General features: G+C 30.8%; 1 protein-coding gene across 8 annotated transcripts in view; it reads right to left on the bottom strand.

The window, feature by feature from the left end:
* The window catches only part of LOC139498855 (potassium channel subfamily T member 2-like), a 40,593-nt gene extending 25,720 nt beyond the window's left edge, over positions 1-14,873 (bottom strand). The window contains exons 1-5 of one of the 8 annotated variants that reach the window (XM_071287436.1): positions 14,748-14,873; positions 2,524-2,615; positions 2,029-2,108; positions 1,161-1,257; positions 487-579 (exon numbers count right to left, since the gene is read on the bottom strand). In XM_071287436.1, the coding sequence (XP_071143537.1) occupies positions 487-579; positions 1,161-1,257; positions 2,029-2,108; positions 2,524-2,606 (353 nt within the window). In that variant the 5' untranslated portion in view covers positions 2,607-2,615; positions 14,748-14,873. Of the gene's footprint in view, positions 1-486; positions 580-1,160; positions 1,258-2,028; positions 2,109-2,523; positions 2,616-4,302; positions 5,099-8,305; positions 9,708-9,788; positions 9,891-14,747 lie in introns of those variants that run through there. The other 7 variants (XM_071287439.1, XM_071287437.1, XM_071287441.1 and 4 more) reach the window with 7 other exon arrangements.
* Positions 14,874-16,055: the final 1,182 nt, after the last annotated feature.

Here is a 16,055-nt window from a genome sequence, read left to right as displayed (position 1 = left end):
TAAAACAATCCACAATATTTCAGCAAATGATTTTTTTCTATGCATTGTGTACAAAAAACAACAACAGGTAATGCACAACACAAAATAAAACTGTTGTAATAAGTACAGCAATTCAAGATTAAAACAGGTGTGAGAGAGTAAATAAGTCTGGGACCATCTCCAAACAAAATGAGATTATAAAGACCAGTAATATAAATAATGTTTGAATAAGATAAGTGAAAAAAACATTTTAGAATAAATCAGGGATCACATCAAAAACAAAAACAAAGTACTGAAGTACTGAACATTGGATGACCGCAATTTCTTCTGAAAGACTATTATCGTTTCTCAAGATCACACTCGCAAATGGTGTTAAGGGAGAGCTGAAAAATTCAGTCTCTGAAATTTTCTCCCAGAACAGGATTCAAACTAGGAACCTTTGTGTTTGCAGTCCAATGACCGATATTGTGTATTCATAAGTCTAGTAAATTAAAACCTATTCTTTACCAATTAATTTCTGCCGAGGTAAATTTCATGCCGTCCTCTTCATTAGATATAGCTACCTCTGGTTCTGTACCATTAAGGCACATACTACCACCACTGAAAAATATCATAAACATATCTATTTATATACAGGTAAATATTGGATCATACCAAGTTAGAAATATAACAGTTGTTTTTCTTTTGTTTGATGTGTTTGAGCTTTTGCCATTTGATTAGGGACTCTCCATTTTGAATTTACCTAGGAGAGTTCAGTATTTTTGTGTTTTTACTTTTTCAGACACACATCATCCACACAGAAAAATATCTTAAACAGTATGCTACAATATACAGTAACATGCATGTGCATGGTGTGTAAATCAACAGGGAACTTCCCAAAGAGTGCAACTTTAAATTGTAGCAAATGTTAAAGTTGGATCCTCCCTTCAATTATGTTTAAAAATATATCATGAAAATATAGGTCGAGAAAATTCATCACTGTGAAATTGCCAAAACTTTAGCCATGTTTTTTTATGTAAGTTGCAAAGAAATAGGACATGTAGGAGTGGCAAAAATTTTGGGAAGTTTATTTAGCTTTATAAGTTTGAATGTCCTTCTGGGATTTTTCACCCTTTTTTTACCCAGTTGCATAATTTGCAATAAAAAAAACTGAAATGACTTAGAAATTGACGAAATCTTACCACTTGTATCTATTTATATCATCAGTCTGTACTCTTACAAAGTATAACACGCAACACAGTACTTTCACAACTACGTCAAAAAACGTAAATATAATTCCTGAAAAATAAGTAATAAACATAATTATAAGGAGAGGAACATTGGCAGGAATGGTGGCACAATATGGTCAATACACATGATGGCAAAAATTCCTACCAAGTATCAGTAAAATGGACTCAGATGAGTTGTATTCACAGTGTGTCATGTTTATATGTTTTTTTGATTGAGTTAAGGAGGTTTGCTACTCTGTTTAAAAATAACAAGCTTTTTAAAAGACTGTTATAAATTGATATGTAAATAAAGAAACTAAAAAAGCAGAAAAAATGGAGGATCCGTGTGCTGGTTTTCGAGATATAAGCCATTGAAAATTTGGCGGGAAATAATTCTCTCTTGATTTTTCTTACATTTATCATTGGCACCTTTTTTGTTTAAAATACTATGAAAAAAAATAACAAGGATTTTATAAGATTTTGAAATATGGCTCTTTAAACTATATGTAATACAAATATGAAAAGAAAAGTAGGGGTTAGTGGGCAATTTTTTTTTATGTCAATACATGGATAAAACAAGAGAATTCCGAAAATCTATCAACAGTTCAAAAAATAGAGGAGCAAACATCCTTAAGCTGTTTCAATTGATACATTACAGTAAGTCTTTTTATGCTGTAATGTTTCTGGTAAGGGTGAAAGTTGGCACCTGTCTTAAGTCAGGAGACTGTTGTTTAGTGGTCTTCAACACAACAAAAATATCCCCCACCTGGAGGCAGGCTTCAGCTGGATTAAAACAAAAATGTGTACTACACTAGAAACACTTATGTATTGGAATGCTTACTTGATCTGGCTTTCCTTAATAAAAGTCTTCTCACTTTCCCTCTACAGGACATCTTCTCATGAAACTTTGTAGTGGGTGAACTGAAATATGAAAAATAAAATAAAATTCATAAAGTTTTTGAAATAATAATTTAATTTAATAGAATTATTAACAAATAGATATAGGAAGATGTGGTATGAGTGCAAATGAGACAACTCTCCATCCAGGTCACAATTTATAAAAGTAAACTATTATAGGTCAAAGTGCAGTCTTCAACAGGGAGCCTTGGCTCACACCGAACAGCAGGCCCCCAAAATTACTAGTTTTAAACCATTCAAACTGGAAAACCAATGGTCTAATCTATATAAAAGACCATAAATTCTAGAATCCTCAGTAAATTAATACATTGCTTATAAATTGAACCTGTATTAAAGACGTGACCTGCTTTAAGAGACCACTTTTTTGCTTTCCCATATATATAAGTGGTCACTTTAAACAGGTTTGACTGGTACTTACATTTCTAATTCTTCCTCATCATCAGAGTCCCCTCCAGCCATCCACTTCAGATCAATACCATCACACACTAATTGTTCTGTCATGGTGTCTGCCTGAAAAAAGTAAAATCACAAAAATACTGATTTGATTTGATTTTTGGTGTTTTAGTGACACTTTTAAGCACCACCTTTAGGCTATTTCGTGGCGGCCAGTTTTTATTGGTGGAGGAAGCCAAAGTGCCCATAGAAAACCATGACCTTCAATAAAACTGACATTCCTAGTCAATTAAGATTGGAGTCAAATGCACCCGCACGAGCAGGGTTCCAAGTCCCAACCTCAGTGTTGACTGACTATAGATTACAGTAGTAACTACTTAGACCACTAAGCCACCAAAGCCCACACAAAAATACTGAACTCGGAGGAAATATTCAATACAAAGCATGTGAGTCTGTGTTCCATGTGACTATTTTAGAATTTTTAAGTGGTCAGATGTCACCTAAAAATAGTAAAGGCAGCAAAAATTTGCCTACCTTTTTGGACTTTTTTCCTAAAACAAAGCTATCATATATGTTCCATGCATGCATAAAATACATAAAATTAATAAAAGTTCCCATTATTGGGTATACAGGGATGTGTCAAAAATATGGGTCATAATTTTGCGAGATTTTATATAAAAATGACCCTCCTTTTTAATGACATCCTATATTAAAATGTATTTACGTTTGTATATTGATTTGGGGTATGATGACCAAACGATGTCAATTCATATATAAAAACTTAAGGGTAGCTGGTATATTTAAGAATTATCAGTGATGATGAGTTAGTGCTTATATAAGCATGCGTCATATTTTAAGTATTGTATATAAGTATAGGTCATTCTTTCTTAAATATTTATATAACTATAGGTACTGAATTTCAATGAATGTTATATTAAAATGGGTACGTTTTTTGAGGCAAAAATTGCACACCCCTACCAAAAAAATATCGAAGTTACAGCCCCCCCCCCCCTGTGACCAGGGGTGGATCCAGGATTTTGGAAAAGAGGGGGGGGGGAGAGGTGGAAGGAGGGAGTAAGTTGGAATATTTTTTTGGCTAAAAAAACATGAAATAAGTTATGCAAGTGTAATTAAAATGCACTAATTTAATGGTTCTAGTTCCTGACATAGGGCATCAATAAAGTGTATAAGGGTTTTGATGCTGTAGATGCTGTATTCTCCCCATTAACATGATTAATTGTCTATTATAAAATTATTGGATGGATCCAAAGATGTACCAATATATTTAATGTTGGAAATGTCAGTAAAAAATGGTAAAAAAAAACTGTTTGTTGTATAGTTAGTTCGCATAATCTGACAGAATTCTTGTGGTAAACAAGATATACTGCGCTCTACGACCCCCTCTGGATTCACCACTGTTTACCTAGACATATAGGATATTTATATGTACAATGTATAAGGTTTGCTTTAAATAACATCATGTGGCAAATTGTTCATGCATAATTCAACGAATATGAGAAGAAATTTAAACAATAAAACATATAAAGGTTCTACAAAGTAGGTCATGCACTGGTTTAATAGGGGAAAAGTCAAAGTGACAATTTTTTCATTTACCCAGTTCATCAGTGGGATTAAAAAAATTGGCAAATATGCTTAACCTGCCTTTAAAAGGCATGAAAAGATATAGTTTCAGTTGTTATCCATATAATACATGTATTTACAAGGTCTTGTCTCAGATTAAATTCTATTCTTTATAACCTAACACTATATATGCATGTAGGTTTAGATTTTCCTCATTTGTTACCTTATTATAAGCATCCATTTGAAATGTTACATCCTTCATTTTGATTGCTTCATACTTAGCCATGTTAGAATTTTGTAATAAATAATCCCGATAACATTCACTGATCAATGAATTTTAATTGCTGTAGGGTATCCATCAAAAATGTTAAAATTAAATAACACTTATACACTAACGATTTCACACATATAAACACAGTCAGTTGTAGATCTCTAGCTTGGTATATAAAAAATCCTGTTGGGTAACCACACTTCCTATTGCCATAATAATACTCATATTCAGACACACTCAAATAATATCCTTTTTTAGGTGCGGACACATCCTATTATTATAAACCAAACATATGTCCCGTCTCAATCATATGTTACGCCTTTCTAAGATCCTATAGTTAACAAAACATATGTACTGTCTCAATCATACATGTCATATGTAGCCTAAATACACTTGCTACATTAAGGAAAAATCAAGGTATTTATATGATCGTTAAATGACCATATTGTAAACTAAAATGTCCAATTGTTTTCTTCTTGCTTACTGGACAAGAAAATGTGTTTAGATATATTTTGAATAAACTCCCTTAAAATCAATGATGAATCGCACATTGTTCCAGTTTAAAACAAAAGTCTTTAAAATGCAAACTTGTATGTACCGGTACATGTATATAAAGTACTATTGTATCAATCTGTAACAAATATATGTTAATGTTGAGATCTAAATGCAAATTTTACAAGCCTGTTATAAATTATATGGCCTTCAGGCTAGATATATTCATTATCCAAAATATTAAATAATTGTACTCTGTTACCTTTTGAAGTGTCAAAATTGAATTCATAAGTCATTCAGGTAAAGATAAGTTAGTCAATTAATTTGTCACTTATCTCCCCTTAGCCATTGGTGATTATAAATTCTAAATAGTTTATACACAATAAAATATTCTTGTCTGACCAGTGAAAAAAATGTCAATAAAAATAATTATGTATTGTACTTGTGCTGATTTAAATGTGTGGGCATTTAATTTTTTTTAAGTCCAAGGCCAAATAAAAAAATGTGTATGTTTCTTATTTCTCTACCTACAATGACCTACATTTGTACCCTATATTTTAAGCTTAGAAATAGCCTACCTTAACGTTTTTTGGGTCATTTTTCAATAAGCACTGATAAAAGTAAGAATTTCTCTCCAATAAACTTAATGCCAAAAAAAACACCTTAAATAAAAAAAAATCCCTACCTATCTACATGTACCCTACCCTAACTTTTTTTTAGATGTAACTGGAACCACACAAACTATTTGACCTTTTAATTAGTATGCATGGCTTAAAACTGTACACAAGCATACCTTCACGGTCTTTAACATATAGTAATGACCCTCCATTTATTGTTGACACCTGAGGTGAAGGTTTAAAAATAGATAAATCAATAAAGGACAGGGTACATTAATTGTGGCACTTATTTTGCCCTCACAGTAAATTAACCAAAATACAACATGGGTTGGAGAGTGTGGTCTAAGGGTTATCTCTGTTCTGTCTTTTCTATTATTTTATTAGACTTTTATATATAAATTGTCATCCTGCCTTCCCTTAAAAATTAAATGGTAGCTCCTCAAGTACATGAAGTATGGTATGGATGAACGTGTAGTCTTTCAATAACTGAGGATGTAAGATAAAATCTTTCTTTATGCCCCTCTGCCCTTTTATTGCTCTCTCTCTAGCCTTATAGCCCTGTCCTATGTATTTTTGTTTTTCTGAAGGAAAATAGATACTTCTCTTAACAACAAGAAACATTGTAACAATTCCAAAAGAGTTGTTTTCAATCCTAAAATACTAATTTAAGTATTATACAATTGATTTAAATTTTGTATCCATAAACATTACTAAGTTGTCTCTTTTGACTCAACACTGCATTGAAATGTCTTGTTCATCTAAAACACTGGTACCCATCTGCCCCTTACTTTGGGTCTAGAATATATAACATGACATCCTTATCACTTTTAAACATAAATTTGTAAAATAACCCAAGCTTATTTGTATAAAATAAACTCTATGAGCGTCTTTAGTATGTCATCATGTACAAGTACAATGATACTCAATCAATGTATTCTAAGTTGAAAGATAACAATTGCAATCACTGAATGAACAAAACATTTTTTTAGCCTTCACTACAATTTTTGTAATTCAACATGTTGGCTCTAATCTAGATCTATGGCCCAATTTTAACCATTTATACTACTTCTTTCGATGTTTCTATGTCATATAATTAATGCATTGTGCAAGATGACATAGATATAAGTGAATTTATAGTTGACTTAATTGTAATCTTAAACTCTTTTATCTAAAAATTTCTTTTATATCAAAGTAAAATGTCTGTCCCACTAAATAAATTTGCATTATTTTTACACCTCAACAAGATCTCAAAATTTCTGTTGTATCAAATTATGTCTTAACATTCGTTTAAATTTTATTCAATTAAACACTACAGGAAAAATGACACTTTTTCAGAATTTAAAAAAAAAGTACAAAATTAATGATAAAGGTAAAAATAAGAAACCATTTTAAAGAACTAAAATAAAATGACAAAATTTGCTACACAAATTATTAGTGTCATTTTTATACAAAGGGGAATAACTCTTATCTTTAACTAAAACACAAATTGCAAAAAATAACTCTTTATAAACATGATAAATCAAACATGATCAAATGGAAATGTTGTTATTAGTAATCATTTAATTTTACACACTTCAAAAAGGATTTTTAAAAAGATGTATACAGCTCTCTGAACTAATTAAATATCATTTTACCAGGATAGGATGACCATGTAAAATGATGGAGGATCTAGTTTTGGAGTCATTTATTTCTTTATTTTTTACTTCTAAAATTACCATTTCAATTCTTTATTTTTGTTCCAATTTTCCTTTTTGCATTAATTCTAAAATTACCATTTCTATTCTTTATTTTTGTTCTAATGTTCCTTTATTCTTTAATTCTAAAATTACCATTTCTATTCTTTATTTTTGTTCTAATGTTCCTTTATTCTTTAATTCTAAAATTACCATTTCTATTCTTTATTTTTGTTCCGATGTTCCTTTATTCTTTAATTCTAAAATTACCTTTACTATTCTTTATTTTTTTTCCAATGTTCCTTTATTCTTTAGTTCTAAAATTACCATTTCTATTCTTTATTTTTTTCCCCAATGTTCCTTTATTCTTTAATTCTAAAATTACCATTTTTATTCTTTATCTTTGTTCAAATTTTCCTTTAATCTTTATATTCAAACATCCTATTAATCTTTATTCAGTATTATTTTTGCCAATTTTTCTCTCTTTTTCTTATTTCGTTCATTAATTTGCACTTTTCGGTCATTATTCTCTATTTTGCAACCCCAATACAGACCCTCATGATGTAAGAAGTTTAACAACATCCTATTCAGACTTCCCTTGTTGTTTATAACATTATGTCCTACTAATTGATTTTTATAATTCTAATGCTGTTAACATGCTAGAAAGTGGTATAAACTCGTTTTTTATATAAAAAAAGATGTTGTATGATTGTCGTTGAGACAAATGTCTACAAGAGACCAAATGGCACAGAAGTTAACAACAATAGGTCACTGTAAAGCATGTCTATTGATATAAAATGACCAGACCTTATGGCTATTTCTAAACCTGCAACACTTGACCAAGATTTTGCAGCACTTGAACTTTTGAGGTCTTACAATAATTCCTTAAAGTTGCATCATTATTTTGACAAGAATGTGTCTGTGATGGCCAGTTATAATGCATCAATAACAACCATTTTTGGGACAGTAAACCAACAATACAAATTCATCAAAGTATGGATACTAAGAGGTCAAAGTATGGTCCCTCGTGTACTCTAAAGTTAAGCTTGTTATGTCTATAAAAGACCTTAACCCTGTTAACATGTTATATGTAAAATAGGTCAATGTGATCCAATTATGCACTAAGTGTAAATTATATTTGCAATAAAATAATCATAAATAGCTATAGATTACCTTTCTTATACTTTCCAATTGAAATTTTACTCGACGAGATTCTTTAATGTCTTTCATATTTGACGATCAATTTTAAACTAAATTTAAATATATATTACATAAATCGATCCTTTATAATGCTGGTAAACATGGTAAAATCAGTGCTTTTTGTTGAATATCTGTTTCAATCAAACCACACAGAACACTTACGATAAATCACATACATGTACAAAAAATTATATAAACACATCAACTGTTGCTAATAATCAAATCTACTATGATGCGCACTTGTAAATATCACTTGTATAAATATATCCGTCAATACGCTTATTTTTTGAAAGCTTGATATTATTTTATGAAGTTTCATTAGCCTCGATGAATAATATCCATTTTATATATATATATTACTTTTACAAATTCCCGGTATGAAAACAAAGCACAATTAGAATCTAATCCTGACATACATGACATACATGTACAAGAAACACAGGAAATTGTTAAAATAATATCAATTTCATTTATATTTCTTTTACTTTCCCGCTTTGAAAACCAACCACAATTTGAATTTAATCCACATTCAAGAAACACAGGAAATTGTTAAAACTTGTACACGTTATAAGCATGGTAAACAATTGTATTTCCCTGATGGTTGACATCAATTTACATGTATATATACGATTAAAGAACATTTAATTTAAATGTTTGGTTTTTCAACATCTCATTATTCAAACGTACAAATTTGTATTTACGTAATCAGTAATTGTATCAATATTTGTGTTATTAAATAATATCTCCTTTTATCGTGAAAAACATTTTATCACAGTTAATCTGTTTAATAACAATATAATCAATTTCCTTTGTCCTTGAAGAATACACAATGAAATTGTACCACATACTTATGCATGGTATATCAAGTATATATAACTTAAATTCACGTAGAACTTTCCAAAGTCATTTGAGAAAAACACAGTGAAATTTAATGCTTGATGATCCTACAAATGTACACCCCATATCAAATGTTTTATTTTATTTTTATGGATGATAGGATAATTATATCCGTAAGAATTAGTTAAAATTAAAAAAAAAAATATAAACATAAGTGAGCAACCATTCATGTTCAAGGGTGGATGCATATGGTTACATTGTATGTTTTTTTTCTGAATCAGAGATAGTTATTTTGCACAAAGGGTGAACAAATTTATTTAGTTTTTCAACACGATCAATCAGATTTTTTTTCTTCAAAATTTTACATTATAAGGTGTTAAGGGAATTTGCATTCAGAATTATTTTATTTTTTTGTAATCAGCTTAAAATTGTCTATTATAATTTTTTTCCCATCAAATCATTTGCAAATTGGGGATCAGAAAGGTTTTTTGGAAAAAAACACAACCCCCGGAAGTTAAATGGTCGTTCCCTAAGTCACCATGTGGTTTATTGATTATGACATGAATACGACTAGTATTCTCGGAAGTCTTAATATTCATACGAAAAGCTTAAAACTTACATTAGCGTATATTCCCCTTCCTTTCTAAATTTAAATACAGGAAATTAAGTGCTAATAATAAATATTATTGTCTTTGAGTACACTAATAAATACATATGTAGTAATACACTTATTCTGTACACATATGGTACTTAGACTACAAAAATATGTGAAGGCCAAATAAGTCTTTTTTTGAGAGACTATATAATCAACATTTTTTATCTTAAAGGTCAAACTTGTGCATGTAAACTTACATGTAATATGTAAATGATGTCAAAGAAAGCTTTGTTTATAATTCAGATGAGTTATCAGTAACTTACAAGGGTCTAGATGGTGGGTCCTTTATTTCTGTTTTTTTAATTATTTAGTTAATTTGTCTCTATTCTCAACACTTTGTCCATTATTCTCGATTAAAGATTCTTTATATTTTCAATTAATCAGCCCCATATTATTCTCTTTTCTTTATTTAATTTGTCCCTTTTTTCTACTATTATTTAGTAAATTCATTTGAAATTTGTCCTTTTATTAGCTATTCTTTTTATCATTTGGCTCATTTTTCTCTATTTTTTTAGTTTTTTGCCCTTTTTTTTCTCTATTTTTTATTTGATTTGGCCCTTTTTGCTATTCTTTTTATCATTTGGCCCATTTTGCTATTCTTTTTATCATTTGGCCCATTTTGCTATTCTTTTTATCATTTGGCCCTTTTTGCTATTCTTTTTATCATTTGGCCCTTTTTGCTATTTGGCCCTTTTTGCTATTCTTTTTATCATTTGGCCCATTTTGCTATTCTTTTTATCATTTGGCCCTTTTTGCTATTCTTTTTATCATTTGGCCCATTTTGCTATTCTTTTTATCATTTGGCCCATTTTGCTATTCTTTTTATCATTTGGCCCTTTTTGCTATTCTTTTTATCATCTGGCCCATTTTGCTATTCTTTTTATCATTTGGCCCTTTTTGCTATTCTTTTTATCATTTGGCTCAATTTTCTCTATTCTTTTCAGTTTTTTGCTCAATTTTCTCTATCCTTATTCATTATTCTTTTGCATTTGCCCATTATTTCTATGCTGTAAACCCCAATCAAATCCTCTTTTTACTTAATCAAGACAACTCAGGCTAGGCTAAACTTATATAGAGGATAGAGAACATGTTAAGTTAACTATTACAAGGATTGTCACATTATATGTAGCACTAAATAAGCTCTAAATAATCAAGACTCAGTCTTGTAAATTGATTGATTGGTATTTAACACTACATTAAACACTTTTATGCTTTTTAGTGGTGGTCAGTTTTAATTGGCAGAAGAACACTAGTAAAGATTGTGTCAATCATTTCAAATGGGATTTAAAATACAACGCTTCCGGGTGCGGGAATTTCTCGCTACATTGAAGACCTGTTGGTGACCTTCTGCTGTTGTTTTTTTCTATGGTCGGGTTGTTGTCTCTTTGGCACATTCCCCATTTCCATTCTCAATTTTATTGAATATTGCAATTATTTGAAAAATCGACCCATAGTCTTCTACTCGGGAAGGACATACATGACATATACATATATTTGATTAGATTACACTTTTTTAAGAGAACACTGCTGGGTAAAGTTTGAATAACTTTACTTATTTATTGAAAAAATGTATCTAAAATAAAAATGCATGACACTGTATTTATCATTCAATTCAATTATCTCGGAATCATTTTCTATCTCAAATGTTTACAAATTCACATCAATATTTTCTAAATAACAACATTGACAATGCCATAATTGTTTGTAACTTATGTATCTTACATGTACAAGCTACACTCACTAATTGTACTATGTTTAGCGTTTGTTACACTCTGGGGTTACACTTGAAAGTTTTCTATTAACTAAGTCCTACCTTTATACATGTATTATTGCCACCTAATCCTTTTTTATCAAATGAAGATTACGATTTTCTGACCAGAGTATTTGTATCAATATCTTTTCAGCTAGTACGTCCAAAATCATCCAAATTTATAAAATACGTTTTATTCTATTTCTTTTTGTTATGAAAAGGTCACATGTTTTACCTTTTTGTTCGCACGGTTTTAATGCCTTTAGGGGACGAACTTGTTTTCTTGATATTCTTTATTTATTTTCTAAATGATAACAAATAAATAGATTTTCTTCAAGCGTATTCAGTTAGCTATCAATATTACCTTTAATGTATACTACTTTCAGTACCAGGACATAATTTTAACCACCTTTAATGTTTTTACTGAGATATATTGTATAAATTGCTTTTTAATACTGTTTTCTTCTCTAAATGATCAATCGACGTAATTGAATGTTTAGTGAGGTCCTCTATCGCTTACTCCATTGTACTCAAATCATTCTTAAAGTACATTTTTTATTTTGATCATAACCACCAAAGCCTTGAAAACTTATTATTATATACTTTCTCATACAAATGTTAAGTTGATTTAATTTTTGTGATGAAATTTTAAAAGTTACACATTTTTTTATTACAATCCTACCTCATCTGATATGTTTGAAAACAAGTCTACAAATGTAAGTCAGAAACTTCAGATATTTATAAGTGTGGCCTCGAGAAATGAAAGATTCATTTAATATAGACTTGTAATAAATTATAAGTGTTGCAGTTTTGCTTCAGGTAATGAGCACACCTTTTCTTGACCTTAAAAAGAATGTTCACTTGATTTTTTTTTTGTCTGAGAGTTCACAAGGACTTGAGCCATCTATATCTAATTATCTAATAGAACTTCCTTACTAAACACAGATGTTTTACCTCATTAAATGTGGCTCCAGGTGGTTGCATTGTAAGGTTAATTAACATTATCTCCGATTTTTTAGACTCTCATTCATATTTTTCTTTAGAAGACAAAGCATTGTCTTTCAATGTTGTCATTATTTGATTTAGATGCATGACCTTTTTATAAATATGCGTGGGTCTTGAAGTTAACCAATTTTGAAAACTTATCGACTTGTAGGAGTCGATATTTACAACTTTTTAATTCTGGTCAATTATTTCTTGCTTTACAATATTTGACTTATTAAAGTCGTATTTGGTCTTGCATTAAAGGGAGACAAATCCTAAAACTTACAAATTTAGACCTCTTTGAGTCAAAAGCAGATTCAGACTTATTTATGTCTGAGCTCTGACTGGTTACCTACTCTGTGGTAGGACATCCTGGTACTCGGTCAATTACAAGCAACCAAAAAAAGTTAAATCAAATATATGATCGGTGCCATTTAGGGGGAAATTCAATATTTTCCTGATGATTTGGTTATGTATAGAAACTAAGAAAGCATTTAAACAGTTAATTCCCTCAAAATTGTACAAATAAAGAATCCTGAATGAACTCATTTACGTTGCTCTTGCTTGACTGAGTATCCGCATGTCCTACCATAAACTTGATAATGAAGGTAACCTGTTGAAAAAATAATAACCTGTTGAAAAAATAATAAGTACAGAGTCAAAAGTTGGTAATATGAAAATGGACTAAGTTTATATAAAAAAAAAAAATTCTTCGCTAATACATATATATCCTTTCCCGACATTGGTAAACAAATCTAACATTGCAAAAGTCCTGATAAATGTACTAAATGATAGATTTCAGATATGAATTTATAATCCATAAGTGTATGGGTACATGGGGTCAGTATCAGTAAATTTATTTTACCTGGTCCTGTCTCAGGTGGTATATCAATCTTTTGTAATTATATTTACATATTTATATATACACCTAGTCCTATTAATTATGACGTCTTACAAGTCTATTTTATTTTTTTCTGTGACGCTTTCCTATGAAATCATAGCCTAGGTAAGCGTCACAGAAAAAAATCAAAATAGCCTAGCAAGACGTCATAATTATTTACATATTTACACCATGTACATTATATGTATTAAATGGTTTATACATGTTATAGTAATTTTTTAAAGCTGTACATAACATGCATAATTAAAATAACAACTTCAGATCAAATTATTTGCCATTGGACGTTGTTTTTTTTTTGGGGGGGGGGGGGTTAGAAATCACCCATTTTTTGTGAGATCAATACCAAGAATACATTTGATTGGGGAAATGTCATTTGGTTGATACCCCCATCCCCCTTTCCAGACAAATATGAAAATGGTCGATTTGTTAAATATATAGTGACATGTAATTAGTTTTCAACTTGTTAAACAACATAAACAAGAAGTGCATTGGGGTCTAAGTGTGACACAGGATTGCTGTTTTTTTTAAGCGTGACACTTGAAAGTCAAATTATTGTGCAGTGAAAACTGGAAATGTAGTCCAGAGGGGCATGGGAAATTACAAAAAAATGAGAACTTTTTTACATATCATTGCATATGGTTAATCAATAATGCATCTTTTTTATTACCCCTCCCCCTTTTTCCTAAATGATGAGTCCGCACACAGGCACTTATTTTTATCCATTGGAAGCCCTACTAGCAACGTATATTTCATTGGAAGCCCTACTATCAACGTATATTAAATATACGTTGATAGTAGGGCTTCCAATAGACGTATTTACACTATGCAAATTGTCTGCCATTACGTAAAATCACACAGGTTGCCGTAAACTTTGACATAACAATTCAAAATAATTGACGTCATAATTAAAAAGAGATTGTTGCTTGACGTCAGAAGGTTATTTAGAGGAGATCTAAGGTCATTCGGAGGCGAAATTCAGCTAAATACCAAAAGTGTAAATACGTTTATGGATAGAAACAAGTGCCTGTGAGTCCGCATTCATTTCCAAATTTTGTATGTTAACAAATCATGCAAATGTTAAACTATATTTCGTAAGTTTAAGACTGAATTGTTATTTAATTGAAGAATTTGCATGAACCAAAATATCGATTTGTCAGTCTCGAAAGTCCATGAATGATGAACTGACTCATTTTCTAATTATACGGTTTATTGAAATGCGTTTGAAGTATTTTCCGCTACAATTAGTTCGGTATTATTCGATTGCAACAAAATTGTTTCATGATTATACCTCAGATAATAAATAAAGACGCTAACGGATGGCAACAGACGTCAAGGCAAAACAACAAACAGGAGTTTCAAGAACCATTTTTAGAATGGGGAAAGAAACGACAATTTTGTCCTCTTTTATTGCTCCAGTGTATACGGAGCTGTTTATTGGGTTCTCAGGCTAGATAATCGATTCGTAGTGTTGACCAGGAGTCTGGTGATCACTAAAAGCCATTTTCGGGTCCAGGACATAGCTTTGCCGCCCTATCTTTGCTTTTGATCGGATGGGGAAGGGGGCTTATAGATGAGATAAAGGCAGTGACATGTGTATATATGCAGTCTCTGATAAAGGAATCCGGGTCCGTCCGCCCTGATTCTGGTTCGCCCTAGTTTCTGTTCGCCCTAATACCTGTTCGCCTCGAGTCCGTTCGCACTGATTTTATTTTTTAGTATGGTGTTGCGTTGTGTGTATATAATTGAATGTGTTGAAGTCAGTCTTCAATTTGGCCGAATATTTACGATGTATCATGAACACGTTCTCATCTAAAATTAGAAATTTTCATTAACGGTAATTTGTCATAATTCGTTCTCAAATATATAGGTCGAATTAATGCTCATAAGACAATCTTATACAAAACAGAGAAAAATAAAGGAAATAAAACACATTTTTATTTTATCAAGCACTTGGAAATCGTGAATCTGGCATTTTAACACCAAAGGGCATAATAATTAAGTTACAGGCGGGAGGTAAGGGAGCTACCATTTGATTTTTTATGCGGGGGGAAAGGGGGGGGGGGGGGGTCTAGGATGAAATTTGAAAAAAATAGGCAGGACAGGAATTTTGAATTTAAAAAAAAAGGCAGGATGAGACACTTGCAAAAAAAAAGTCAGGATGACAATTTAGGTAAAAAACAGTCAGGATAAACTAAAAAAATAAAAAGGCAGGACAGAGATTACAACTAAAAAAAATGCAGGACAAAATTATTCCTCCTAGCCCCCCGCTAAGGTTAAAAAATACCTTCGACATTATGGAAGATCATGAATTTGGACAATACCATGCAATGCACATATTCCTAGGTAAAGGAATTTAAAGACATGTAAAACTGGTTTTTATTTAAATTAAATACTCTATACAATATCTTGCAATCTAAAATAGCACAACATACAACTGTCATCTGAATTAGGCAAGCTGTAAAAAAAGTTTAGCTAAAATGTTCCGAATCGGTAAAAATAGTTCTACGTAAAATTGTTCAAAATTTACTAATTTAACAAAGAGTCTTTTATCAGGTCATTCAACATCATGCATCGCGGGTGTTTCCTTGCAAAGTTA

The sequence above is a fragment of the Mytilus edulis genome, chromosome 12 (genome assembly GCF_963676685.1).
Source record: "Mytilus edulis chromosome 12, xbMytEdul2.2, whole genome shotgun sequence".
NCBI classification, from domain to species: domain Eukaryota; kingdom Metazoa; phylum Mollusca; class Bivalvia; order Mytilida; family Mytilidae; genus Mytilus; species Mytilus edulis.
Note: the sequence above shows the minus strand (reverse complement) of the source record. Positions and strands in the feature narration are given on the sequence as shown.